The sequence below is a fragment of the Ptychodera flava genome, chromosome 15 (assembly GCF_041260155.1).
Source record: "Ptychodera flava strain L36383 chromosome 15, AS_Pfla_20210202, whole genome shotgun sequence".
NCBI lineage: Eukaryota > Metazoa > Hemichordata > Enteropneusta > Ptychoderidae > Ptychodera > Ptychodera flava.
Window position 1 is genome coordinate 1591285 of NC_091942.1, and position 27920 is coordinate 1619204.

At 35.8% G+C, this 27920-nt stretch overlaps 1 protein-coding gene across 1 annotated transcript; it reads right to left on the reverse strand.

Annotated features, from left to right (window-relative positions):
* Positions 1–26: 26 nt before the first annotated feature.
* Positions 27–27920, reverse strand: LOC139152214 (putative oxidoreductase YteT). The gene is made up of 13 exons (XM_070725355.1): positions 26589–27920; positions 26021–26137; positions 21114–21272; positions 20625–20684; positions 17813–17920; positions 17393–17449; positions 16935–17065; positions 16128–16165; positions 14963–15015; positions 11875–11967; positions 10943–11173; positions 10510–10671; positions 27–6510 (listed from the first exon to the last, which is right to left on the reverse strand). The coding sequence occupies exons 2-13, from the start codon at positions 26108–26110 to the stop codon at positions 6379–6381; spliced, it is 1314 nt and encodes a 437-aa protein (XP_070581456.1). The 5' UTR covers positions 26111–26137; positions 26589–27920; the 3' UTR covers positions 27–6378.

Consider the following 27920-nt stretch of genomic DNA (forward strand, 5'->3'; position numbering starts at 1 on the left):
TGAATAAGACCAACGACATAAATAAATAAATATATAACTAAATAAATACATTACGAGTAAAAAAAACTTACAAAAAAAATGTAAAGAGAAATATATATATTTATATATAATATACATATTTGTAAAGTTGAATATAACTCTTCATCACTTAAAACACTAATCGTGTATGAGGAGACTTGAAAGGGAGTGTAGCAGTGCTAAAAATAAAAAATAGACCATGGGCTTTCTGTAGGGAGGAGGCATATTGTCCATAATTTCCTGTGCCTGTCATCCAAGTGCATCAGTTGATATATTGAAACTTTGTTACAACTTAAGTTCCACCGCACGGTTGTCTTTGTAATTTTGATTTTATCAAAGTCATAGTCTGGCCTTTCCGTGTCCAACTACATTTAACTGCAATTTAGCTCGTCCCGAAGTGACGAACTGGACATGGTATGCCAAGTACTGACTGAATTTTATGTCTTGGTCTTTGATGGGCTACCATTTCATGGATTTTGGTAGCCCCAAGGAAAAGTTGGTAGCCTGTGGATGTGGGACTACCGCTAATTTCGAGCCCTGTAAGCTGAACTGCAAAGGATGGTTCATTGCCGATATAAAGCACAAGGGGAAAATATATCATACCAAGGTCTGCGTCATTGAGGGAGATCATGTTAATAATCTACTCGGACGAGATGTCGCTTGTGAGATGGGCCTAGTAATCAGAGCTGAGGAAGTTGTCGAGCCTAACACTCCAAAGCAAACAAACCAAAGCGTGTTTGGAGACATAGGCATATTCAATTGCAAGCCAGTAAAGATAAAGCTGAAAGATGGAGCAAAGCCATACAGCGTCAACACAACAAGGCGAATTCCATTTCCAGTCCTTCCCAAAGTAAAGGAAGAATTGCAGAGAATGATAGAGGGCAGAATCATCAAAGAGGTCACTGAACCTACAGAGTGGTGTACATGCCCCAATGGTGGTGGTTCAAAAGTCAACGGGGAAAGTTCGTATATGCGTGGATCTGAGGAAACTCAATGAAGAAGTGAAAAGAGAAAGGTATGTGCTTCCAACTTTAGAAGACATAGCCCCTAAACTAGCAGGGTCCAAAGTTCGAAATTAGATGCTTGAAGTGAATTCTAGCAGATTCCATTAGATCCAGCAAATTCAAGGTTGACTACATTCATAACACCATTTGGTCGATTCTGTTTTAAAAGACTGCCATTCTGAATCACCTCCGCACCAGAAATATTCCAGCGTTTGATGACAGACTTGTTACGTGACAATGAGAACGCAGAAGCAATTATGGATGATATAATTATGCATGGCCAGACAGTACAAGACCATGACATCCACTTCGATTATTAAGTATACACTAAAAGTCATTGAAGAGTCAGGACTGAAACTAAACCAGAGTAAATGCGATATAAGAAAAACAAGTATGGTAAAGTTCTTTGGAGGAATAATCACGAGCTGAAACAAAAACTCGGAATGGTAAACTATCTGGGAAAATCCCTACCAAATTTGTCAACAGTGATACAGCCGGGGATACAGCCAATAAGTGAGTTACTGGAGACATGTAGCATGGGTCTGGAGCATAAAGCAAGCTGCAGCATTCAGGAAAGTGAAGCAATTGGTATACTACGCCAATACTTGCTTTCTACGACCCAAGCAAGCCATCAATAGTGAGTGCAGATGCCAGCAGCTACGGACTAGGTGCAGTCTTGCTGCAACAACATGATGATGTCAAAAGGCCTGTTGCATATGCTTCACGTACACTAACGAAAGCAGAACAGCGGTACGCACAAATTGAAAAGGATTGTTTAGCAGGTGTTTGGGCTTGTGAGAAATTCTCCCGATACATCACTGGTCTAGAGTCATTCATACTACAGAATGACCACAAACCACTAGTACCACTAATCAACAGTCAAGACATTGACAAAGCACCACTATTAAAGATGTCAACGCTTACTACTAAGATTGATGCGATTCAACGCGAAGTCAGTATACGTACCTGGAAAAGAATTAGTAGTAGCTGACACACTGTCAGGAAATCCAATTCAGTGCATAGAAAACCCTGATACGGAAGGGGAAGTACAAGTACATGTTGATAACCTGGAAGCAATGGAACCAGGAACACCAGACAAGATGGAAGAAATCAGACAAGCAACGATGAATGATGAACAACTGAGGTTAGTACTAGAATATACCAGTCTAGGATGGCCAAAACGAGCAAAAGAAGTGCCAGACAAAATTCAACAATACTACTCAGTGAGAAACTTTCATTGAATGATGGCAACTCATCTATCAAGAAAGAATTGTCATACCCACCACAATGAAAGAGCTGGAAGTCCTGGAGAAAATCCATGAGGGACATAAAGGTGTGACAAAGTGCCATGAGTGAGCAATCCATCCAGTATGGTGGCCAGGCATAACCAGTGATATCAAAAGGAAGACTAAGCAAACTGCAAATTCTGCATGGAAAATAAACCAACACAGCGAAAGGAGCCAATGATGGCAACACCATTGCCAGAGAGACCATGGCAGAAAATAGCTGTTGATCTATGCGACCTCAACAATAAGAAATATATGGTCGTCATGCACTACTACAGCAGATACTTAGAAATCGTATAAAATGAAAAGAACAACCAGAGAATAAGTAATTGGAAAGCTGCAAAATCTGTTTACCAGATGGGGAATTCCAGAAGAAATATTCTCCGTCAATGGTCCGCAGTTTTCATCAGAAGATTTCCAAGAGTTCGGCAGAAAGTATGGATTTCGATGCACCACATCTAGTCCACATTACCCACAATCCAACAGGGAGGCAGAAAGTGGAGTATGCATCACTAAGAAAATCCTTAAGCAGGATGATGTATTTCTTGCATTAATGAGCTACCGAGCAACTCCAATAGCAGTAACGGGCACGAGTCCATGTCAACTGATGATGGGACACCAAATTTGTACCACATTGCCTACAATAACAGCAAAACTAGAGCCAAGACAACCTGACTTGGAATTAGTCAGAGCTGCAAATAAAAAGATAAAAGGTGCATAATAATAATAATAATAATATTTTATTGCTTGCTTGTAAATATATATGATTTACATCACATTTGTGGCAATAAAAATGTGATCTAGAAATAAGTTGAAACTTTTCTCCGATAAAGATAAAGTACTATTATAGTATAGTAAAAGCTAATAATAAGTTAACTAGGTATTTCTTTGTTTTTATAAAGTAATAATATAATCTGCAAGTTGTTCATTAAAAGATAACTCTTGTTTTATTAGTAGAAAATAAAGCTGGTTTTTCAGTTGTATCATTTTGGAAATTGATTTTACTGAAAAAGTTCTTCCTTTGGACTTTTATATATTTCTGACAGATTTATAAAAAATGTGTTTCATCTTTGATACTGTTAGTGTTACATTGATTGCAGTATATTTCAGTAATAGGTGTTTTTGGAACAGTGTGTCTCCCTTTTTTGCTCACGTGTTCACACACGTGAGCATATGTTGCAGCAATGTCTGTCTGTCTGTGTGTCAGTGTGTCTCTGTCTGTGTGCTCTATATCTCAAAAATGGCTCATCAGATCAGAATCAAATCTGGTACATAGATTCAGTTTGCAAATGGAAAGAACTGATTAGTTTTTGGTGGGTGTGGCTTGCTTACTTTTTGCTCATTTGCATATTAATGATTTTAGAAAAAACGGATATACATTGACAACGACTGCACACAATTTGATGAGATTTGCTACAAATGTTGATCACACCAAGATATATCAACTGTGAAAGATATTAAGGGGTGACGTAAAAGATAATGGACAATTTGCATATGTAATGAACTTTCCTAATTAGGGATATATATATCTGATTTGACTTGATCAAAATTGACAAAACTTGGTATGTATATTGAAGATACTATGATTTAACATTATTGAAAGTCATTAAGCATTTTTACTTCATCAAACTCTTAATTTGCATATTTAATGAACTTTTGAAATTAGGGATATTTATTTGAATTGACCTGACCAAAATTGATGAAACTTGCTATGTACATTAAAGATGCTATGATATAACATTGTTGAAAGTCATTAAGCATTTTTACTTCAGCCAAATACTTATTTGCATATTTAATAAACTTTCCTAATTAGATATATATAATCTGAATCGACTTGACCGAAGTTGATGAAACTTGCTTAGTACATTGAAGACACTATGATATAACATTATTGAAAATATATAAGCAGTTTTACTTCAGCCACTTCCTTATTTACTGATTGAATGAACTTCACTAATTAGGGAAATATATCTGAATTTACTTGACCGAAGTTGATGAATCTTGCTACATACATGTATATTGAAGATACTATAAAACAACATTATTTAAACTTTTTTACTTCAGCCAATTCCTAATTTGCATAATTAATGAACTTTCCTAATTAGGGATATTTATCTGTATTGACTCAACCAAATTTGACGAAACTTGCTATGTACATGAAAGATACTATGATACAACATTGAAAGTCATTAAGCACTTTTGCTTCAGCCAATTCCTTATTTGCAAATTTAATGAACTTTCTTAATTAAGGATATTTATCTGTCTTGACTAGACCAAAGCTGATGAATTGCTTTGTACATTAAAGATACTATGATACAATATTATTGAAAGTCATTTAACATTTTTACTTAAGCCAATTCCTAATTTGCATATTTAATGAGAACATTTCAGTCAATTCCTAATTTGCATATTTTAATGAACTTTCCTGATTGGGGATATATACTTGGATTTAGCATCAATCTGTGGTGAATATTATTCATTATGTTGATCATAACACTTTCAATGACGTTGCAAACATGTGGCAAAGGTTCAAATTTACACATAACTGCAATATATAATGAAACACGTGAGCATATCTGGTTCAATTGCTGGATCATGATTGCTTATGCAAAGCTTGGAGAGTAATTTTCTTTCTCACCTTGTAACTGTGTTAAACTTTTAACTTGGTGGGTTTCATTTCCTTCTGTGCAAAATTTGAAACATACCGGTTACCTCATTATATTGCCCCACTCCACATTGATTAATCATTCAAAATGTTTGTCTGCCAAATTACCAAGCCAAGTCTTCTTAATATCTTCCCCTCCATGTCAAGGTCTTCTAAGCAGAAGAGTCATCAGAGTTTGATATTGAAGTTTGCCATTGTCATCAGCCATAAATCGGCTGATGACATCTCTCCTTGGTCTTGGTATATCAGTGGTACTCATGTGGTCTTTCGTGGTAGCCATTGTGTGGAAGGCAGCAATTGTTCAGAGAACAATAGATGGTAGAATACGGCAAAAAATATGATGTGTGCTTTCTTCTTGGCACTCACCAGTACTTCATAATCCAATGTAACTAACTTTGCAGGATGGATGGCTTATAAAAGCCTACCATAGCTGTTACCTGGAGACAACGTCCAAGTGAAATTGGATGGAGAAAATGGATGGAAAGTCCAGCCAGAGTACTGCAAGCTGATACAGCACCACGCTCATACATTGTGCAAACACCAAGTGGTACTCTGAGAAGAAACCGAAGACACCTATTATTTGTGTCAAGGCCAGACAAAACAGAGGGGAAGACCCTGGATCTATCAATGTTTGACAACGATGAGTCAGCAGATCCAGTAACACCAACCTCAGTGGAGAAGTCAACGCCCACTGTGGAACAACAACAACCACCGGTTGAAAATATCTCACCGCCTATGCCAGAAGCTCAGGGAAAACAAACAGATGTAATCAGAACCCGGAGTGGAAGAGCAGTTAAGAAGCCTGTGAGATACTACGATGAATACTGTTAAGTAGATAGCAACCAGATTGCCTTGTGCGGGGCAGAATAATCCCCAGGCAACTGTTCGACTTAGGATAGTCCACCCCTAAGTCTAGTTAGGCGAACCTATTTAGTAGAATAGAAATTTTGTGTAAATAGGACGACAATCGCAAAATTATTGACAATTTAGACAAGGACAGAACAACGTATTGACCACTATGATTGGACAACGAACACTGTTCAAAATGAACTCATAAGAAAGGGAGATGTCTTGAGTTACTGAGAGTTACCATGACTACAATGCTAATCAGTATCAGTATCAGATTACTTTACATAAGACTACATGAGACAGCGACACGACACGTTACTAGTTAGTCAACAGTCAATTGAGTTGTGTATATAGCTTTCGTAGAGCTAGTAATAAATGTATTGAAAACAACAGCAAGCCTCGTCGTATTTCATGACAAGTTCCAATCCTGTTTTGCTAAAAATAAGTGAAAAATGATATCACCAATCAAGCTCCATGTTTCTTGTACCTCTACTGATGTCAATATACTTTGTTGATAATCTGTCACAGCAAAGTAAAATAACTGTTCATCTTGATTCTATTGATACGTATAGTCTTCGTTGATTGTGATAATTCTATTTTCTCTCCTAGCTTTCTCTGCAGCAAACACCAGAAGATGGCTGGCCAGAGCATCTTGAGGACCGGTACTGATGTGGGAGGCATCATTTGTCTGGTAAATGTAAAACAGACAGTGTGTTTGTGATGGCCATCATATTGTAAGGACTGTAAAATAGTTACTGTATTATGCCAATAAAACTGAGCATCAATTCATGACACGGCCCGCAAGAGTAATGAACAATGAGCAGGTATATGTAATTGAACAACACACCCATGCCATGGCAGTCTACTCAAGAAGCACCTGACCTAATATTCTGCATGTACATCTCATTAGCATGGTATAATATTTGTAAGAAAGCTAAGACATACTCATCTAACATTCAGCCGATTCAGCTGATTCACATATACTGAGCAATTACTGTTGAAACATTTGTCTTCAAGAAAACTATTTAAACCTGATGGCCATGCATTCCTGGGAACAAATTATGATTTTCAATTAAACTGATTCAACTATTACATTAAGGTGGCTGGAAAGGCTATTTTTGCACCAATTCTTTTCTCAGAGTTAATGTCAAGTTTCAAGTGTTAGAATCAAGATATTTAGTTCAAATTTTCAGGATAACTCCCTTACTTAATACTTTCTCCAAAGGATATAGAAATTGTATATTTGCAGCCATGATTTTGAAATATGACACCAGTAAATATTGAAATTTAATTTTTCATACTTTTTTTAACATATTTGAATTTAATAATAATTGGATAGTATTAATATTACCAAATTAGTTACAAATATGTTGACACTATTAATTGTAAAATTTGTATGGCAGGATTTGTAAATAAAATTTGTTTTTATGATTTTACATGGGTTTACATATCAAAGAATTATTAAAAATTCTTTCAAATTTCAAAATGTGATTTTTCAAAAAGTACTTCAAATACAGCCTAGAATTGTGCCGTACAAATCTTATCTGTAACCTTGTTAATAGGCTGTAAAAATTCCATGTCCATATCTCATTTCAAAGGTTGGATTAAATTTGTATATAATTATGTAGGAAAACTGTTATTCTGTCAAAAATGTTGAAAACAAGCCATATTTGCACCCCTCTTTTGAACTCACAGAGCAGCCTTTAACGTTAATCTCACTTTTGACACCTCTTTGACGCTCCAAGAATCTAAAAATGCATTTACAATAGCAGTCACTCACTTTGAATGCAAGCACCGCCTTGTCAAACTTTCCTGAAAAACAGCAAATAATGACTTTCCCTTTTTAAACATTTTATTAAAAACTAGGGGACCTCTACCATAGTTAATACACTAAGGACTCCCCAACTTCTTCTTATTTGGGCAGTTTTTCAGAAGTTTCAACAGGCTAATTAACTCTGCAATGCCTTTGTGCCCAAATGTCTAGTTTTTTTTATTCCACAGAGAATGTTGACTACTTTTATATTTTAATAGTTTTGTTGAAGTTTATAACTGACGCTCTAGCCTTTCCAACCACCTTAAATATCGAAGAAACAGTAGTGTGATTTTATGTCCTGAAAAGTAAGATAAACCCCTAATCAAAGATTGCTCATTGTTTATGTTTACTCTCAAAAGCAATCTATAACGCATAATTAATTTTGCAGTCCACATTCAGTGTGGGCTCAAATGGTCAGCTAGACCATGTCACACCACGGTCCCTCCACGGGCCGTGGTCACACCTTACCAAAAATTCAACCATTCCCCAGTATAACACCAGAAGTAAATATCATGTTTCTAAAGCCCACAGCTAGTCGCTCATTCAAATATCGTTCATCCATCATTGCCAATACTATAATTTAAACTATTTTACTGTGCCTGTTTATTCTTTTCTGAGCCATTCTTGTACCCATCTGCATGTCAACGTCCTGCTTGTTTTAATTGATTTTCAGGTGCTCACCCTCTTTTTTAGGCTTATCCTTTTTGGTGTGTAGTTTTATATTCTTTTTATGTACTGGTCTTTTATTGAGTAATTTATTTATTTTTATTCGGTATTTTTGCATATATTTTATTCAATTCATAAAAATCCATTTATGGATGCATTGACTTTTTTGGATTAATCTTGACAAAGACATAACCCATTAACTAACTAAGGCTGCGTTCACAAAAAATGGTTTGGGGGTGGCGGAATCCAGGGGGGATTCGAAAATATTTGGGGTAGTAGAGGGGGACTTGAAATTTTTTTGGTTCTCTTATATATTTTTTACATTTTCCAATTCCAAGTTTTTGTAGGTAATTTAATGAAAAATGAATACCACTTTATGTCATTCAATTGTTGTAGTGTTTGTAATAGTTTAACTAAATCTAGAACTATTTTGTCACATTTCATGACTTTTATCTTGAAAAAATTTAAATATGTATGATTTGTCGTAAAAAACCAAACTTGCAAGAGCCCAGTAACAGGGCAGAAACTGCAACTGTTGATGATTTTTGCAATATTTCTGTATAATATATCAACTGCAGTTTCTTGCTGTTTCCCTACAGCATCCTCAAACACACAATATTCAGTTTGTCGACAAAGCCTGTATACACTGAATACAAATATGTATTAGGTGATAATTTAATTAGAGTCCAGACCGACAGTCAGTTGTCAGTGATACAAATTCATGATACATGAATGTACACATACACTGGCTGTGTTAGCAAGCTGAATACTGAACAGTTCAACATGCTGCAGGGAGTAGAACAAGAACACAGTTGTATAAACTGAACAAAAATATTGTCAAAATTATCAAAGTTAATACAGCTACTCCCTGCGGGCAGTGTCACTATCAGATACTACCCTGCTACTGCAGTGTTACTGTCACTGTATACCTGAGCAGTGATAGAGATATAGCTCTGACACTGATGTATTGGTAGTTGAAGAAAGAGTTTGGGTCAAATGACGCTCATGACAGTGAAACATACTTGTTCACAAGATCAGGCCAGAGAATAACACATGGAAGACCAGGAGACTTTAAAAGTTATTGGGGATTTTTGAATTCTGGCATATGAGAATAATCAAATATTAAAGAAAAATGATAATGTCACCATGCTTGATTTTCTAAATTTTCACATTGTCATCATAAAATAATACAAAATCAAAACTTGACCAGTAAAGACTAAATGAAAAAATACGTGACTAAATGGAATTATTTATTTTTTAACCAAATTTGCAATCATTACACCCAAAATTTTCAAGACGAAAACATTTATTTTATGGAATATTTTAACCTTACAGTATTGTCAGTTTAGAGTAGTGTCTAATTCATATATGTCTTGTACTTTTGAAACAAATTTTTAGTAGGTCACTGTGCTCAGTTTTTTACAATATGACAATTAGCAAGAATTCACAATATGCCCACTCTCTCATGATCGTAATTTTGTGTGCTCTTCGGCAGGAGCAACTGACCTGGCCAGAGTTGGATTAACTCAAGTTGGCTTAGACTGATAAATCCAAAAAGTTCACTGATAAGTTTAAAAATGAATGAATCAATTTAAGAATTTGCCTTAGGAATATGACTTTACAAACTGCTAATAAAAGGTAGTGTTGAACGTCTGCAAGCGGAACAGTGTGATACATGTTAATTTTTTCTGCACGCACATCCTTTACTGATATACGGGCTAGTGACAGTTTGGGGGGACTTGAAAATATTTTATCATATACCGGTAGAGGGGTGATTTGAATTTTTTAGGGTCCTGAGGGGGGATCTAAAAAAAAATAAGATTTTAATTGTGATTCCTCCGCCCACCCCCCCCCAATTGTTATTTGTGAACGCAGCCTAACAACTACTAACCCTTTGAGTGCTGACATTTTCCTATGAAAAGTTTTTTTGTGCATCAAATTTTCCAATTTTTATGAATTTTTCCATAATTTTTTGATAATTTTGGATGAAATGGACAAAACTTGCTGAAAAAGATATGAAACTGTCTGGAACAGAAAAAAATTATGTTATATATATATCATAAAGGCAACAGAGCTGGTGTCTACAATATTAATCTACTGTAGTGATACATGTATGATATCAGACTGCTAGATGTTAGATCACATTCCATCGCACATTGTAAGGTCTCTGAGATACAGGAAATTCTGTTGAAATAATATATGACTTACAGATACAGCCCTTACGAATGCATCCATGAGAAAATAATCAGCACCTCCATGGCCATCTAAATGAGTACCAGACGGTGGTGCAGCAGTGTCATGGCGAGTTGTTTTATTGGTTATGAAGTCATACACGTGCACAGGTCCTGTGCCCAATGATGTGATCTCACCCTGAAATAATAACAGCAATTCATGATCTGAATCCACGTTGCACAGTGTTATACAGTGATCAGAATGTGATACCTGACTTTAACAGCACTGTTTTTTAAACACTGGGACAAATCATCGTGAAGCCTGCAATGCTTAGTTGCATCTTTCTTGAAGGGTATATTAAAACAATTTACTTGCCCAAAATACAAGAGAATCCTTGGACATTGGCTGAGTAGGACTTCAATTGTAGATAGTAGAATAACTGTAAGATTACAGATAAATTAATGCTTACCCTGGTCCCATACACTTTGGTTTGTCTTTCAAATAAGGTTTCTGTGAAAGCTACCATTGTAAAGGATGCTGTCCTGCCTCCTTCAAAGGCAAAATTAACAACTTGGTTGTCACAGACGTCATTGTCACATTCGTAGACACATCGTCCATATTGTTTATCCTCCAATGCTTTTGTGATATTTTCTATGTCGTGTATCTCACTAATGACTTTTATTGGCCATCTACTGTACTTCTGATAGGTAGCAAGGATAGAATAATGTGATTAAAGTAGATATGTGCCTCGATAGTCTGACTCAAACTTTTACCATGATTCTTTTCTGATCTATCACTTGAGGGGGCTCATTTTAAAGCTTTTGGTGTCAGAAAAATGTTTAACCTCTTGTTTGGAAACTGAACATTTTATTTTTCTCCATAGAGTTAACACAGGGATGGCAGCCATTTTGAATTTCAAATATTTATTTGTTTGTAATTTGTTTCTCTACTACCAAAATTGGCATGGTGACCCCCCATTTTTATTCTTGATTTTGAAAGAGAATGGTTGAAAGATTCCTTGAAGAAAGTTTCAGAAAAAGTTTGTCCTTCCTCTTTGAGGCACATACTGCCTTAATATGTCAAATGCTGCCTTTCTTTGAATTATTTAAAAGATATTCATGTATATATAACATTCAAAATTCATGTTTTACCAAACGCTTTTGCCGTTGTTTATCTGCACATAGGTCTACTCACAGTTTGTCTCAATTATATATCATTATTTTGGCCATATCATTTTTTGTTTTTGAAATTGGCTGTAACAATTTTGTTGAGAAAATGCTGGTGGCTTCAGCAGAAACAATTTTCATCAGAATATGTTTGAAGATTGCAGAATCATCAAGATAGGGAAAAACAAGAGTATTTAATGGAGCATCAATGACATGAAATACTGTCATTCCGTACCTCTTCATCTTTGTCAAGATAGATTTTCTTGGCAGAATATGGACAGTTAGCCTCAACACTACAGTCTAAGCAACGAGATCCTGCTCCAACAGGCTGAAAGTGAAAGTTAATCAAAGTAAGCCTTCGGCAGACACACACTGTGCCGAAAGGAATGCATTTGAAACATGGTATGGAAGCAATTATAAGTATAACAACAAAAGTTTTTATCGATACTTGTATACGCTATAAACATGCTTGATGTTATAAGGGACTGGTCAGTTTCTTTTGCCTGGGGGGGGGGAATGCATTATTTTTTTGCCGACGTCAAAAAGTGGCTGACCCCCCTACTTCAACTTTTGAAAACAGGGTGACCCCCTATTCCAACTTTCGAAAACAAGGTGACCCCCTGCAATAAAGGTAAAACAAAAGGTGGAATATTGGAATATAAATTCAATAATCCAATATATATATATATATATATATATATATATATATATATATGTATAATTTTGGGGTATATTTTAATCATTCAGTCATTCTGTGTTTAATGAAATTGTTGTCATGTCAGTTGTAAAATAGGAACTTAGAAGTGTCAATTCTCAAGTTTGAATACAGTATTTTGAATGAGCTGTAAATGTATTTTACACTTTTTATGCATAACCAGATGTCCAGAACAAGTTCAAATTTATGAACGTACTAGTATTATTTGCGTCAATTGACTGTATGAATTATGATCAATTCATGAAATACAGTGAAATTTAGGGTGTACTGGGATGGCCTAATCATTGAGGAAAAAAGTCTACGGTAATTATTATTGCATGAGAAAATTTTTCTCAAAATGAGAATTTTTTTAGCGCACCATTCTCATTTTTGAGGACATACATGTAACCTGCTGACCCAGAGGAAACCCAGATTGTGATATCTCATACCAATCAACTTCCACATGACTTAAAGTAAGAACAGTGGCTGTAGCTTAGAAGTCCAATCAAATTCAGTAGATTCACTTTTGACATATTGCCTGATTACAGCATTTCATTAGATTGGATATTATTTAACCCTTTGAGCGCCAAAGTCAATTTTTTTAACCTTATAAATTATACCTCAGTCAATTTTGTCAGGTTTTTGCCAAAATTTTGATAAAAAACAGGCCAATGAAATGTTGTGTTCATTTGGTCCAAAATTATCAGAAAAATTACAGAAAAGTTCATAAAAATTGGTAAAATGTTGGACTAACACTTTGGTGGGAAAAAATACAGCACTCAAAGGGTTAAAATGTCATGCTCATCAAACTTATTACAACCAACACTAGGTATGATCGATCAATAGCAGAGGTCCAGTGAAAAACGGTGCACTGATAATTGATATAGAATCTAATTACAGAAATTAATTCAATGGGCAAATGTACTAGTAATACAAAAAATCTTCTGCTCATAAAACTTTCAACAAAACTAGACCCTTAGTATGATCACTGAATAGCAGAGGTCCTATATCTAAATTGATACGCTCAGTATTGATATAGCACCTAACTACAGAAATTCAATATGCAAATAAGCTGTTAATAAGAATCTCTTGCTTTCAAAACTTTCAACAAAAGTAGACCTAAATATGATCAATATATAGCAGCAGTCCTATTGAAATTAGTGAACTCGTGATTGATTTAAAGCCTAATTACAGTAATTCATTGAATATGCAAATTAGCAAATAATAAGAACGCCATCCTCATAAAACTTAAAACACAAGTAGACCTTAGTGTGATCAATATATGGCTGGAATCCAGTCAAAATCGGTGCACAAAGTATTAATATAGAGCCTAACTATAGAAATTCATTAGCATATGAGCTTGAAATCTGTTAAGCATGGCATTGCTCACTTTTAGCATAATTAGTGGATAGAACAGTTTGAGTACCTGCATAGTTTCATTAAAGTTGGTGGGGTAATTCTTGAGATATAGCCTAATATATACTGTTAATTATGCAGGCCACATTCACCAAAGTCTAAGGGACCGTCTCAGATTGTCGCAGAAGTTCAAGAAACGAAATTTCTTCGTTTAGATCAAAACCCCCTCCCCCCTCCCCCTAAACGAAACTTCAAAAGTGCGAAATGTTCATGTCTGCCTGAGAGTACAATGTTGCATTTTGCTATAGCTACTAAAGACGTATTCCCCTTGCCATATTACAATTAAAGTAATCGATCAGATTTGACTACTAACAGGGCATTTTACCGCATAAAAGTTTCATTTATTTTACTTCCCCTTTTTGCATCTCTTGTGCTGTTCTTTGTCTTTGTGAACACGCAATTTGTACTTGGTAGGGGCGGTAAATAAGCAAAAAACTTTGACAAGGGGGCCCAGGCACGACTATGACCAGGTGCATAACAAGTGAGAATAAAGACATCTAGTGGTTAGAGCAGACGCTTATAAATAGCACATTTTTAAAAAATGATACTTTTTGTCTTTGTATAATTTGATGAATGAAATCTTTAGGATACAATGTTCCTATCGGTAAATTGTGTTTGGGGCACAAACGAGATGGAAACAGTTACAAGTTTGTTGGCACGAGTGTGCAGTTTTCTTTAATTTAAAATAAACACACGAAAACTTGTGATCACAAAATAAAAGTGCGAAAGTGAAGTTCACTAATGAAAGGAGGTCAAACCCCCTCCCCCCCTAAACGAATAAATTTCGCTTTTTGAACTTCTGCGACAATCTGAGACGGTCCCTAATGAGATCTAGATTTTTTCGAAATGATATTCTGACCAATGGCTCTTAAGTTATAACAGGAACAAGAGAAATACAAATAATTATTAAAGTTGATTAGGTACTTCCACTGTATCATTAATATTTTCTCTTTTGGTTAGGAATTACAGTTTTTACACTTCATACTGACTAAAATATAGTGAATTTAGAGTTAAATTCATGACCATAACTAAAATAGGACTTTATTAAGTATTACTCTTTTGACACAATCACAGAATATTTGATTATAATTTCCGAAAATACAAAATTTTAAGAACTTTTTTTGTATAAATTCACAAGTCACAGCAAAACATTTGGCTCTCTGAATCTGCTCATCCCAGCATAGCTTTCATAACACTGACATAAGTTTGTTACCTTATTTTCTTTTCTGAAATGTTGTAATGATCCAAAGGATGATCTGTGTACACCTGAAAATATACACCATGCTTGTTACTATGTGGAAGTTGTGCTGCGTCTGAGAAATAGTAAGACACAAATCACTGTGACATTGCCATTGTTTTGTTATGATGACAATCATTATGCCGTTAAACTGTCAAACATTTACATCATTCCTCACACAAGGAAAATTCAGCTAAGTGTCCATCATATAGTCTGGATTGGGAAGTATATCATTTCAATCTAAAGTCAGTGGTTTATACTCTGTCATACACCGTAAAACAAAATGAGGAACTGATACTACTAATAGGCACATTATTCCATTCACACTGAAAAATTACTCAGTTGACATTCCACTGATTGACTTAGAAAACAGTATTACCTATGCCACTACATGCATAACTGGTCCAAGGTCACTATAACAGGGTCTCTTTTCCTGCACAGTACTGAGAGTTATAAACATCTGTACCAGGTCTAATTAAACCTGATGCAGTCTTACTGGACATAGTAAACTGATTAGTAAAGTTTACTAAATATGCAAATAAGCAATTGCTTGACATGAGACTGCTAAATGTCTTTCTACACTTGTACAGCACTGTGTGTTCAAAATTTGTACCAAATTTCATTGAATTTGCTGCATTATCTGTAGACATATCACCTTATGAAAACTCATTAAATATGCAAATCACCAATTAATTGACATGATGGGGCTAAATCTCTTTGCATGCTAATGCAACATTGTGAGATCAACATACGTTTAAATATACATTTAATCAAATTTAATGCAGTATTTCTAGACATATCACACCAGTTTAAAAGGGTCATCAAATATTCAAATTAGCAATTAATTGACCTGATACTGCTCAATGTCTTTGTACACTGTTAAAGTACTGAGAGTTCAACATCTGTACCACATTTCATTAAGTTTGATGCAGTATTTGTGGAAATAGTGCATTAATTAGGAAAGTTCATCAAATGTGCAAATAAGCAGTTATTGTCATGACACCTTTAAATATCTTTGCACGCAATTACAGCTCTGGTATATCAACATCTGTACCAAGTTCATCTGATTTTAGTCAGTATTTCTTGAAATATGAAGAATGATTCGAGTGTCTTTACAAATTCACATTGGGAAGATACAAACTTAAGGTAATTTCAGATTCAAATTCAAGCAATGCAAGTCTGAATACCAGATACCAAGGGTAATTTTAGATTCAGATTATGTAGCTCCGAAAATCCCAAAAAAGTAAATCCTTGGAGGTCAAATTTGATTGTTTGTAAAAGCAAGTGGCATGCATAAATAGACCATAGGGTACGTAATATACTTACGCCAAGTTTTTAAAAATTGCTTCACCGGTGTCGGAGAAAAGGCTGGTGACAGATGCATGGACGGACGAACCGACGATCGGACACTACCTAATCTATAAGTGACTGTGGCAATGCAGTGTGAAGCATTGCATAATGCTGTTCATACCAACCTGTATCATTCCAAATTTCATCAGTTTATTTTGGTTTTTCATCTTTTCATATGGGGAGATAAAGAATAACTATACTATCAAAGTTTCTTATTGGACTACTGGTTTCATTGACCAAGGTAACCAATGGACCATACACGACTCATTTGACAAACAAAGTGCCTGGATGTCCTTATTCAACTCAATGCATAGACAAGGCAGCTGTATCGAGGCTTGTTATTGCCTTCGGAGAACTACGGAATAATTATATACCGTACTCGTCCGAGTATAAGCCCCCAGTTTGGCAACACAAAACGGCGGTAAAACTAGGGGAGGGGCTTATATTCGGGCAACCCCATGTTATCTGCCGTGGACACTTAATTTATGCTCATTTTATGCACGATTTTTTCCAACACCACTCGATCTTTCTATTGCTTTCAAAATCGACTTACATATCCATAAGAAATTGATCATACAATCTCTGAATACATAGCTACCTATGTTTACCCATCCAGTACCTCAGAAGATCAAGGTCATGACAAGACTTAGCAAGTAATGAGAATGTGCTGCTTTCCTCTTGTCTCCAATTTCCTCGCACATAGGAATGAGCAAAATGCCAATATCCAATCTAGGAAACAGAATACAAATGACTGTATCCTACCCTAATGAAGCTCTCATTTTCCCTACAGATCAACACAATTGAAAATATTTTTGGACGCTGTCCATATAAAAGAGTTTGCTTTTCATGCTTGTATCAAACAATTTTCAACATACACTTCATAGTTGTTCCTTGAAAAATCAACTTTTTTTGCTGGTTTCTATTCAATTCATGTATACTTTTATACCTTTTGAGACAATGAAGGGAAAACAATGCAGTGTTAACTACATCACTTAATTCTGAAATCATTAGGTAATGTACCAAACCTCTTTACATGTTTCATCTATTTTAACTTACCGGTTCTGTATGTTGAATATTGACCACATCACCAATTACACCACTCTCAATAAGTTCCTGTTGAAGCAAATGTGAAAAGAAAATGAAGAGAAATCTGTTATGTTGATTTCTGTAAAACTTGTCACAAATATTATGTTGTTGAATGTCTCTTTGGTGTCTGTGACATTTTTAAATATGAGAGAAATTCAAGTTCAAAACAAGTAAACAACAATAAAAGTATTTTGATACTCAAAAATAAACATCCTTGTCTGGACTATTGATGGGCATTGAATGAATTGCTTATCAAATCAAACTGACCTTTTGAAGGATAATTCATTTGAAGTAGAGTCAACAAGTAGAGTCAACAATGAGCATACTTTTAACTAATTCTTCAGATAATGGTGCACTTTGACCCCATAAGAGGAAAAAAATTTGACTGACCTTGACCTTTGTAAATGGTGGGTGATATCTGAGGACATGACACACAGCAAGCATAATATTGTTTCTCTCACAGGCCTGGGCTATCTGATGACAGTCTTCTTCTGTTACCTTAGAATTGACAAATTTTATAAGAATGGAGTGCTTCACATTTGCTGGGCTCCACTCAATGTAGGGTGCTGTTTTTGTCATTTTTGTTGTGTAAGATAACCTTCAATAACAGAACTGAAAAGCAAGTTTTACAGTGATAATTTCTTAACATTTGTGCACTGTATAAAACAGTGATTTTGGCATATTTGTATATTTTGTTGTCCTGTTACAGAAGTGCATAATCAAATACAAACCGAAAGATTAGCAAAATTAGCAATTTCATGTACACACCATACACTTTATCTGCTAAGATACACTTGTACAGCATAGAAGAAGGATTGAAAGAAAGTTAAAATGCAAACATTAAAATCTAATGAATATTTTAGGATGGCTCCAACAGATTTATATATGTCAGAGTACATCAATTTCAAAATGACAAGCCAATGTAAATGACATAGTCCCCACTTGGTTAATGACTTTGGAAACCATTGATGGAAATGACGGTTGAGTGTAATAACTAATTCCGTTCAAAGATCAAACTGCAATTACTGCACATACACATCAATACAACATTTTCTCCAGCATTTTCTGTACAGTATGTCTGTTGACCAATATCATTCAACCCTCATTTGGACAGACGGAGCAGTCCTTCACGTGGAATATGTCTGTAGATATTGTAAATTTTTCCAAATTATTGATCTGGCAATGTATGAAGCTCAGTTTTACAAGCACAACAGTAAAAGATGACTTGACCTGAAAGTATTAGGCACATAGGGAAATACAGGGCTGTTAAAGGGCCAGTAATGCTAACCTTTGAGGATTTTTGGCCTGGCGACCATATTGGATTGTATGTAAGTCATTATAGTTTAATAGAAATTTGTCAAAGCATCTTTAGTTATGGCTCGGGACATGAAAAAGTTGCAAGAAAATGGCCATCTGGCGGCCATATTGGATCACAGCACAAAAAATATCAATGTGTATACACTATGTATGAAATAGTGTGTTATCCTTGTGCCAAGTTCAAAAGAAATTTGTTGAGGCATGTCTTAGAAATGGCTCTGGACATTAAAAACAAGCTAACAAGTGGCCGATACAGCTCAACTGTGTAGAGAATAACTATTTTTGACACATTTGTTGATGAAGGTGGAAATCTTTGATAGCTCATTTCAGTGGCTTGACAAAAAATGGCAAAAATAGCTGCGATATGACATTAAACTGGCCCATGATCATTTCCATTCAAACTAGTACATAACATTTATAATACCAGGTCCATGGCGAATTTGTGATTTACAAATTTAAGTGGTGGTACCAGGTATTTGGAATGGGTAAGCATACCCTGCTGGCATGCTACACCCGTCAGGATTGGTCCACAAATTGTCTAAATACCGGTATTGTATGAAATCAGTGAAATGATACAGGATATGAATCACTATAATAAGTCAAAGCTGGGAATGCTGTCGCTAATCATTTGAATGACCAAGGGGTCATATTTGGCCAAAATGTCATCATATCAAAAAAACATAAAATTGAAGATTTCATCATGATAATTTGAACATATCACATTAAGATTATCCCTAAGAACATGTCAATCAAAGCTATCATAGCAGTTTTTTGTGAAACAATTTTTTTTACCAAACATGGCAAAAATTGTCCCCCAAAAAGCAAAATTGCAGATTTCATCATAATTTCAATCATATTTAAGCTGCACTTTTCAATCCCAGGTTCTTGCATTAGTGGAGTTCTCCTCCCAGTCAAACACATGGCCAGTACGATGTTTGATTTCTATAACATTACACAAACTGATCTCAACCTTTTGTCACACTTTGCTAATCCTGCAAACAGAGTTTATGCAAACTTTTGATTGACGGTCGGTTCAAATCGCCAACGGTCATTGATTCCCCACCACCAACGCTCGAATTTCCTAAAAATTTGTCTTCCAGGCGCGTTAGACTTTGAATATAACCACAGAGTTAGATTGACAGCAACTTCACGCTGACCGCTTGGCAGTCTGTCTGTGCTTTTGCGGCCGGGGAAAACTAACATGTGGCATTTTCTGGAGCGTGTGCCCGTGTGTTGCCTGTTTGGTGTCCACTTACACAATGAATGCCGCCATTACCTTGGCGTCCTTTTAAAGGGAGGCTCCGTATACCAAATATCAAAGCTATCAGATGAGCCATTTTTGAGCAAGAAATTTTTTGACCAAAAATGGTAAAAAATTGTTCCAACACGACAAAATTACAGATTTCACTGAATTTTAATATTTCACATTTAGTTTATCTGTAGGAACCTGTATACCAAATATTACAGCTATTAGACAAGTATTTGAAAATGGCCACCTGGTAGTCAACAGTCATATCCGATCATATTCATCACAAAATAAATCAACTTGCATCTGTATAATTTGGGAAATAATCCTTGTACAAAGTTTCAAAGAAATCACTGAGGCATCTCTGAGTAATTTATGCAAACAGATGCACGGACGGACGCACGGATGGACATATGGACATGACCAAATCTGTAAGTCCCCCCCCAACTTTGTCTGTGGGGACTAAAAGGAAATGACACTTCCTTTCTCTTCATTTATAATAGGAGTCCCATTTCCTCTTTCTCACTAGAAAGATATACAAAGGTCACACTACTCCAAGAATTAACATCATTTTACTTTCATCATTTCTTTGATCACAAATTGCATAAATAACCCAAGATGTATGAAGCGCAAACTCACAGCCATTGGTTTTTCCAGCAATATATGGTAACCTTTGTCGGCACATGCCACAGCTGGTGCCTGCAAATTAATTGATGCTAAATTAAAAAATTACCAGTGACTCTGGTAAAAAAACATATTAATTGTACAGATTAAAAATGGTTACACTTTAAAACTACATTATAAGCCATTCACCACCATGGTTTGGCCCAAGCCCATTATTATTGACGGACAATGTGGACCTGTGGTACTGGGAATCAAGGTTAGCATGACAATAATACCTCAACAACAGCCTATGAAGAGAAAATGACTGATTGCTAAAAATCTAATACAGACAGGGAAAGTTTTATGCACTGGTGAAATCTAATAAATTGTATTTAACTTTAGCGTTGACGATGAATTTCCCGATTTTTAAATTTATTTATCTTGAAAATAATTATTACTGGTGGTACAACACAATTTATAAGCATTGAATACTGATTAGTACAAAATCCACACAGTGTACATTACCTTGTGAAGTATATCTGGAGTTGCTATGATCACAGCGTCTGCAAATTTGTCGCGTTTGATGAATTCTGACCAATCAGAGAAGGTATTTTCATCTGGAATGTTGTACCTCTTTTGTATTCTCTTGACTCTGATATTTTTTGGATCAGCCACACCAACTACCTGTTAGCAATTATGGGAACATTTAATAAAAATTTTCATGTATATGCTGGTCCAGTGCAAAAGTGATCCAACTCAAGCTTGTGTTCTGTATACATGGTGTTTTGAATTTCCTGAAATGATTTATGGGACGGAAAAAGGATGGTAAAATGAAAAGGAAATGACTCATGACTGAAAAATGAGATACATTGATCCCCTTTGCACAGAGCTTTCAAATTACATCCCTTACTTGTAAGACTGTGTCAAAAAAACAGAAATTTAATATCACAAGCATTTATTTTGGCAGCGTATGTATGTACGATGCATGTCTTTTCTCAATTCTGGAAAATCACTTTCTTCATATAAAACAAATCAAAGAAGAGCATGTGTCGGGACTGAAGTGCCTGAATTTGGCTGTACATGTGTGTTATGCGCCAGTCAATGTAACCCCCACCCACCCCACTCGGGGTTTAGTGGGGGATTTGGAAATTAGTCCTGTGAAATCTGCCAAATGCCCCACCCCCTGGGGCAAGACAATCTGCAAAATCCCCACCTAAACCAAGTAAACCCCCCACATATGGGGTGGGGGATTTGTAAATTCCTACACACAGCCACTCTTTGGAATTTTCATGTCGTAACAACCTGCATCAATATAAAAAGTTCATGATCAACTTTAGAACAATTTATCATTTAAAAAGGGTTTTGTGACATTTATGCTGTTCACAAATGTCTATCACAATCAACACAAATAGATCCAGGAAAATAACATACTTTTTGCATTTGTTTTTCAGCCACTTACACTGTGACCAGATAAACGTGTTGCGCTGTCACTGTCACGTAATTCACCTATTTTGGAGCAAGAATTTACAATATTTTTCAGTCTAGTTTGCTTGTATGTTGTCAGGCATAAACATATTTCAGGCTAGAACAAATGATTTAATTAGATCAAAACACCAGATGTATCACACAAGACATGTCGCCTCAATAAACTAATTAAGCTTTTTTGTCTTCTCGCTCTCATGTTACAAGCACAATGACACATTCTACGTCAGTCATGCACTGATTTAAAACAAGCAGAGGAATGAAAATTCACAATGGTCCGTGTTTATTCATCACAAAACACACCACAAAGATACTGTGTAAAACTCAACAGAACAGATGATCAGAATGATCACACTGATGAAACAGAGCTGTTTCCCTAGCTATATGGGTCATCATGAATAAATTTGATAATACAATTAGCGGACATAAAAGGGAATCCCGTCGTGACCGAACACGTTTTCCAAATACACGAGCAATTTAAAGGGACAAAGTCGGCCATTTTTCATGAATTTTATTTGATATGAGATACTACTTATATTGTTAGACATGTCGAAAGATACCGAATGAATGGCTGACCATGCTTATATTCGACCCCAGTTTTAGACACGATACATGCAAACCATTGCATCAAACAAAATTCATGAAAATGGCTGACTTTGTCCCTTTAAGTTTTATCAAAATGACCATTAATTCGTTTTCGCGATTGTTTTATTTAATTTGTATAAAACCGGGGTCGAATATATGTATAGTCACTCATTCACTAAGTATCTTTCAACATGTCAAACAAAATAAGTAGTATCTCGCATCAAACAAAATTCACGAAAAATGGCCGACTTTGTCCCTTTAAGTTTTATCAAAAATAGAACTTCTTTTCCTTTGATAGCAATAGCAAATTGCCATAACGCTGTTTTGACAAGCTAGTCGGTTCTTGTTAAGGTCAACTACAATCGAGCTAGGGGGTCTTGACTATATAAGGAATTCAGCATATTGACCTTCTAAATTCAGAAGCTTGCTTGCTACGGACGATCGGAAAGTTGTAATGAGACTCCTTCCAGAGAATTTTACTGCAAAATAATACTTCGATAGACAGAGATATAATATTTTCACACAATTTTGGGGTTGCTGATATTTTTAGCTGAGGCTATGGTCTGGTTTTTTTTACCACATTAAATTTTACATGTAAAATGAGTACGTGGCCCGTCATTTGATTTTTGCAGTGCAGTGGCTAGTGGAAGCACATCGCCTGGCTCATATCATGAATCGCAAACTGTAATAGAGTAACTGATTTTCCTTTAGACTTTACGTTGTGATGAAAGAAATAGACTAAATTTTAAATGTTTGATTGACTTAAAGACCCAATAATTATTGTAATCTTGTAGGTAGAAGACGTAGTCTCTCGATGGGCTCTTGGTTTTAAGTGGAACCATGGAGCCATATGGTGTAACTGGCTTTAGTGCGTCTCTGCTACCTCCATGGTTTCAGTAACTTCGGTATTTTGGGGGGGACGTACTTTCTAATATTTCGTCAAACGACACTAAAACACAATCGGGGAAAAACACTGGAAATTCCCTTGCAAAATAAATTGGCTCCCGTTTGTACTGGTCTGCGGACCTTTTAGAGGTACTTTGTACTGGTTCAGGATAAAAAATCACTGGTCCGGGACCTCGGATCAGGGTAACTTTCAGGCCCTGCATACGTGTGCATACGTAGATTATCTAGATATTTACGAATATCTTCTTGGCCTGTCCGTCAAAGGAATAGGGGGGTCAAAACGAGGCAATTGCCCCACCCCCTCGGGCACAGTTTCATGGCACACACGGTCTAATCCCCCACATTTGTCCCGTATCGCCCGAGGTGGGGAGAGTGGGGGTTTACATTGACTGGCGCATTACATTAATGTCTCATGACTTCAATGTAACAAACACAAAGTTTGTTTATGAAAACATCATCCCCATATATGCAGGAAACCGCAGAATATTTTAATTAAAGGAGACAAGGAATTAAATATAGTGTCCATGACAAAGTTTCAAAGCAATCAGATGAGTGATTTCAGAGAAAATGAGTTTTTGACACAAATTGGAAAAAATTGCCCAAAAACACAATTATGAAAATTTCGCCACAATTTGAAGACACTCAAATAAGGTTGCCTTTAGGTACATGCATACTAAGTTTCAAAGCAATCAGAATAGTTAATTAAGAGACTGATTTATGCAGTTGACCAAACACGCGAAAAATCACCCCAAAAATACAACTATGAAAATTTCACCACAATTTTTACACATCAAACACAAAACCTTAGGATCAAGAGTATCACGTTTCAAAGCCATCCAAAAAGAATTTTGGTTGAAAATGATTTTTTGACCAAAAATGGGAAAGATTGCCCCAAAAATACAAATATGAAAATTTCACCACAATTTAATCTGACAGAGGCCAACCCAAGGATCATGCATATCAAGTTTCAAGGCAATCGGACGATCGCTATCACAGGAGATGATTTTTTTACCAAAAACGGGAAAAAATACCCCAACAAATACAAATTTAAAAATTCCCACAAACAACACAGATATTTTCACGCGTTTTCGGTGATACAACAGAGGTCGTGCTGACTTTTGTGGGAGTGATCGCACTCGTCTTTTCGTCAACAACGCCATGTGAGTTATATGCACGTCTCGTTTGGGTCAATTGGTAACTCCTCCCAATGTGTAAAATTTAGTGATGTCATCTTATGAATAATATATAAGTAAAGAAAACGTCATCTCATGAATAATTTATAGCAACGCAGATCGTGCAAGAAAGCCAAGTCTGTGATTCCGGGTGAAACTCCGCTGTATAGCGTTCACTCTACTCATCGCGTTCACCCTACTCATCGCGTCCACTCCACTCACGCGTGCGTTTCACATGAAAGCAGAATACAAATCATTGCGTTCACTCCACTCAAACATTCACAAATCACAGACTTGAACCAAGTCTACATCACATGATAAGTAGTACCACATGTACCATGTGAACTGTAGCCCCGAGTCTGAGCTATGTTTTATTTACATTTTTTAGAAAGTTGTAAATCAGCTGATAAATGTCTGATACGTGTGCAAACATTCACAATCCCTTCATTAATCAAACTGTGACCAAACTCCATACATTTGCAGAATGTCCCAGCATGTTTCCTAAACTTTTCAGAGAAACGATGACAACAGAGAACAGAAAGCAAAACATCTCAATTTGAACTTTCGATCTTAACATACTAGTTTTGTATAGAGCTGACTGAGCAAATTCCCAATAGAAAGCTCCGTTCTGCAGAGAAATCACATCTGATTCACCACACAGTTAATTTAACAAGACATATAACCATACAGCCTCTTCCCTTTGTGGAACTTGCTGCCATAAGAGATCTGTACAGCAAGGAATGTTGAGTCTTTTAGACATGAGGTTTCATCCAAGGCATTTGTGACTAATCATCATTTTGGGTCATTTTTTCTCCGACTTCATGTATAATTTTTTCGGGTTTTTCAAAGTAAGTTTTTGTAATTTTTTTGTTTTTGTATATCATGTACTGCATTCTGTGACCTGTATTGTGCATTTTTCACCATCACGAATTTTAAAAATAATGATAGTAATAGCAACAGTAACTATTGCTGAGCTACAGGGATAACACCTCCAGTGTACTCTCCTCCAATAAGGGCTCTCATTTAGAAAGTAATATCTGGAAACAGAACATAATTTCAGTGATGGCCTTTGCCAAGTCATAAAAGGGTGTCAAATTGATTGAAATTTGTAAAATTGTCCCACCAAGCCTACCTTATGTCTCTCATTCTCCCTACCTAAATCATACATATCTCTGCATATCTTTGTCAATATCATACACATCTCTGCATACATCACAAACATATTTGCCTACAGTATTCATCTCTGCCTGGAGAAAATTGTGAAAACTACGGCTTACATACACCAACCTTAAATCTGTCCGGAAAATCCCACTGGAAAAGAGCATATCCACTTCCCCTTGATCCCGCACCAATGATGACTGCCGTTACTGGCTTCATTACCGCTCTGCTTTCTCACAAATTTTCCTAAACATTAAAGAATCGCCAAAAAACAAATGCTTCTTAATTATTGGTTGACTGAGCCGTTTAAGCAATGTTCCATGCCCAGTGACCAAATACAACGAGATTTTGACCAGTGCATCAGCACGAGTAATATAGAATGCATATATGGACTGAACTGGTCAAATTGTGTGGTTATAATATTGTTGCTGATGTGGTTTACTGCTATGCTATCATAAATTAAAGTGATTATACCATACATGAACATGAAATAGATAAAGGTAAATAGATAAAGGGAATAGCCAAAAGCCAGGTTTATGAGAGGATGAACAGATATAAATGTAAAATAAAAACATCATTTTAAGTGAGTGAAAGTATGAACTAGAAACTTCAACCAGAAACTACCAACTTCATTCATTCTGAACGGGACTTTCTAAACCAAACAGCAATACGTAACAAAAATGAAATTGCTAAGTACCTTGTGTTGTTGGTTACAGCACTGGGTTACAGCAGAGCAGTGTGGCAAGACAAAAATTTTCAAAAACTGTATATCACATATGTTTTTCTTGCCAATATAAGAATGAAGTTGTACTTTGCTTGCATTTCCAACAGCTTATGGTGCAATCACTATGGAATTAGGGTGTGACTTTATACATGTATGCGTACCATGTGCACGTCATATGGTAAACAGTGTCAATGACATTTGGCTCACATTTGGTTAAATATGGCAAGCCAGAGCGGTGAGTGTACATACAACATAACTTCTATGGGCCTTAGCTAGTAATAATCATAATGTGATATGTCAAGTGCATTTGAACACATTTTGATACATAATCCATCAAATACCAACGTGAAATATTTAAGGTTGGCAACTGTTGCAATGGACACACACATGATACACAATACCAAGCAGCCTGTTAGATTAAAATTAGTGATACAATCTACCATACCAAGGTATAGATGTCGTCTTTTGATATTGTACTACATTAATGTAAACAATGTGTGGTAATTCATCAAGCAATAATATTTAAGAAAACAACTTATTATTGGCTTGGAGGTATTTGGTTGTGTACAGTTACTGACATTTTCACAAAGTTTACATGTTTGCAGAGAGTTCAAGAATTGACATATATTGGCATTTTTTCGACCACAAACAGCAAAAAATTTCACAAAAAAACCATATTCCATGTTTAGTCACAATTTGAATATACTCAAGAAAGTTTACCCCGGGAACATGAATACATAGTTTCAACGCAATCGAACAAGCGATTTCAGAGAAAATGATTTTTTGGCCAAAAATGGGAAAAATTGCCCAAAAAAATACAAATATGAAAATTTCACCACAATCTGAAGACACTCAACTAAAGTTGCAAATTTCAAAGCAATTAGAATTGCTAATTCAAAGAAAAAGATTTTTGACCAAAAATGTGAAAAGTTGACCCAAAAATATAAATATAACCAGATATGAACTGAATTGCCTCGCGTGCACATTTTGTAAAGTACTTCTTGGGGTATTGGCTTTTATGACATTACATTGTTTTTATTCCCGAAATTAATCCAATCTATCTAAATTTGACATTATCCCCACTGTATTACGCAATGAAAAAAAAGAAAAGAAACCATTTGAAAAATTATGATCCAACAATATCTGTCGATGCAAGTGCAAATGGCTGAGCAGGCTCTTAACTGGCAGAGGTCGCGTTTGCGTATAAATTCTGCATATTTCACATATAATTGCCATGTAGAACGAGTTGACCTACTTCACAGTATCTCAATGCGCCCAAAAACGATACAATCATCTGTGCCGCGC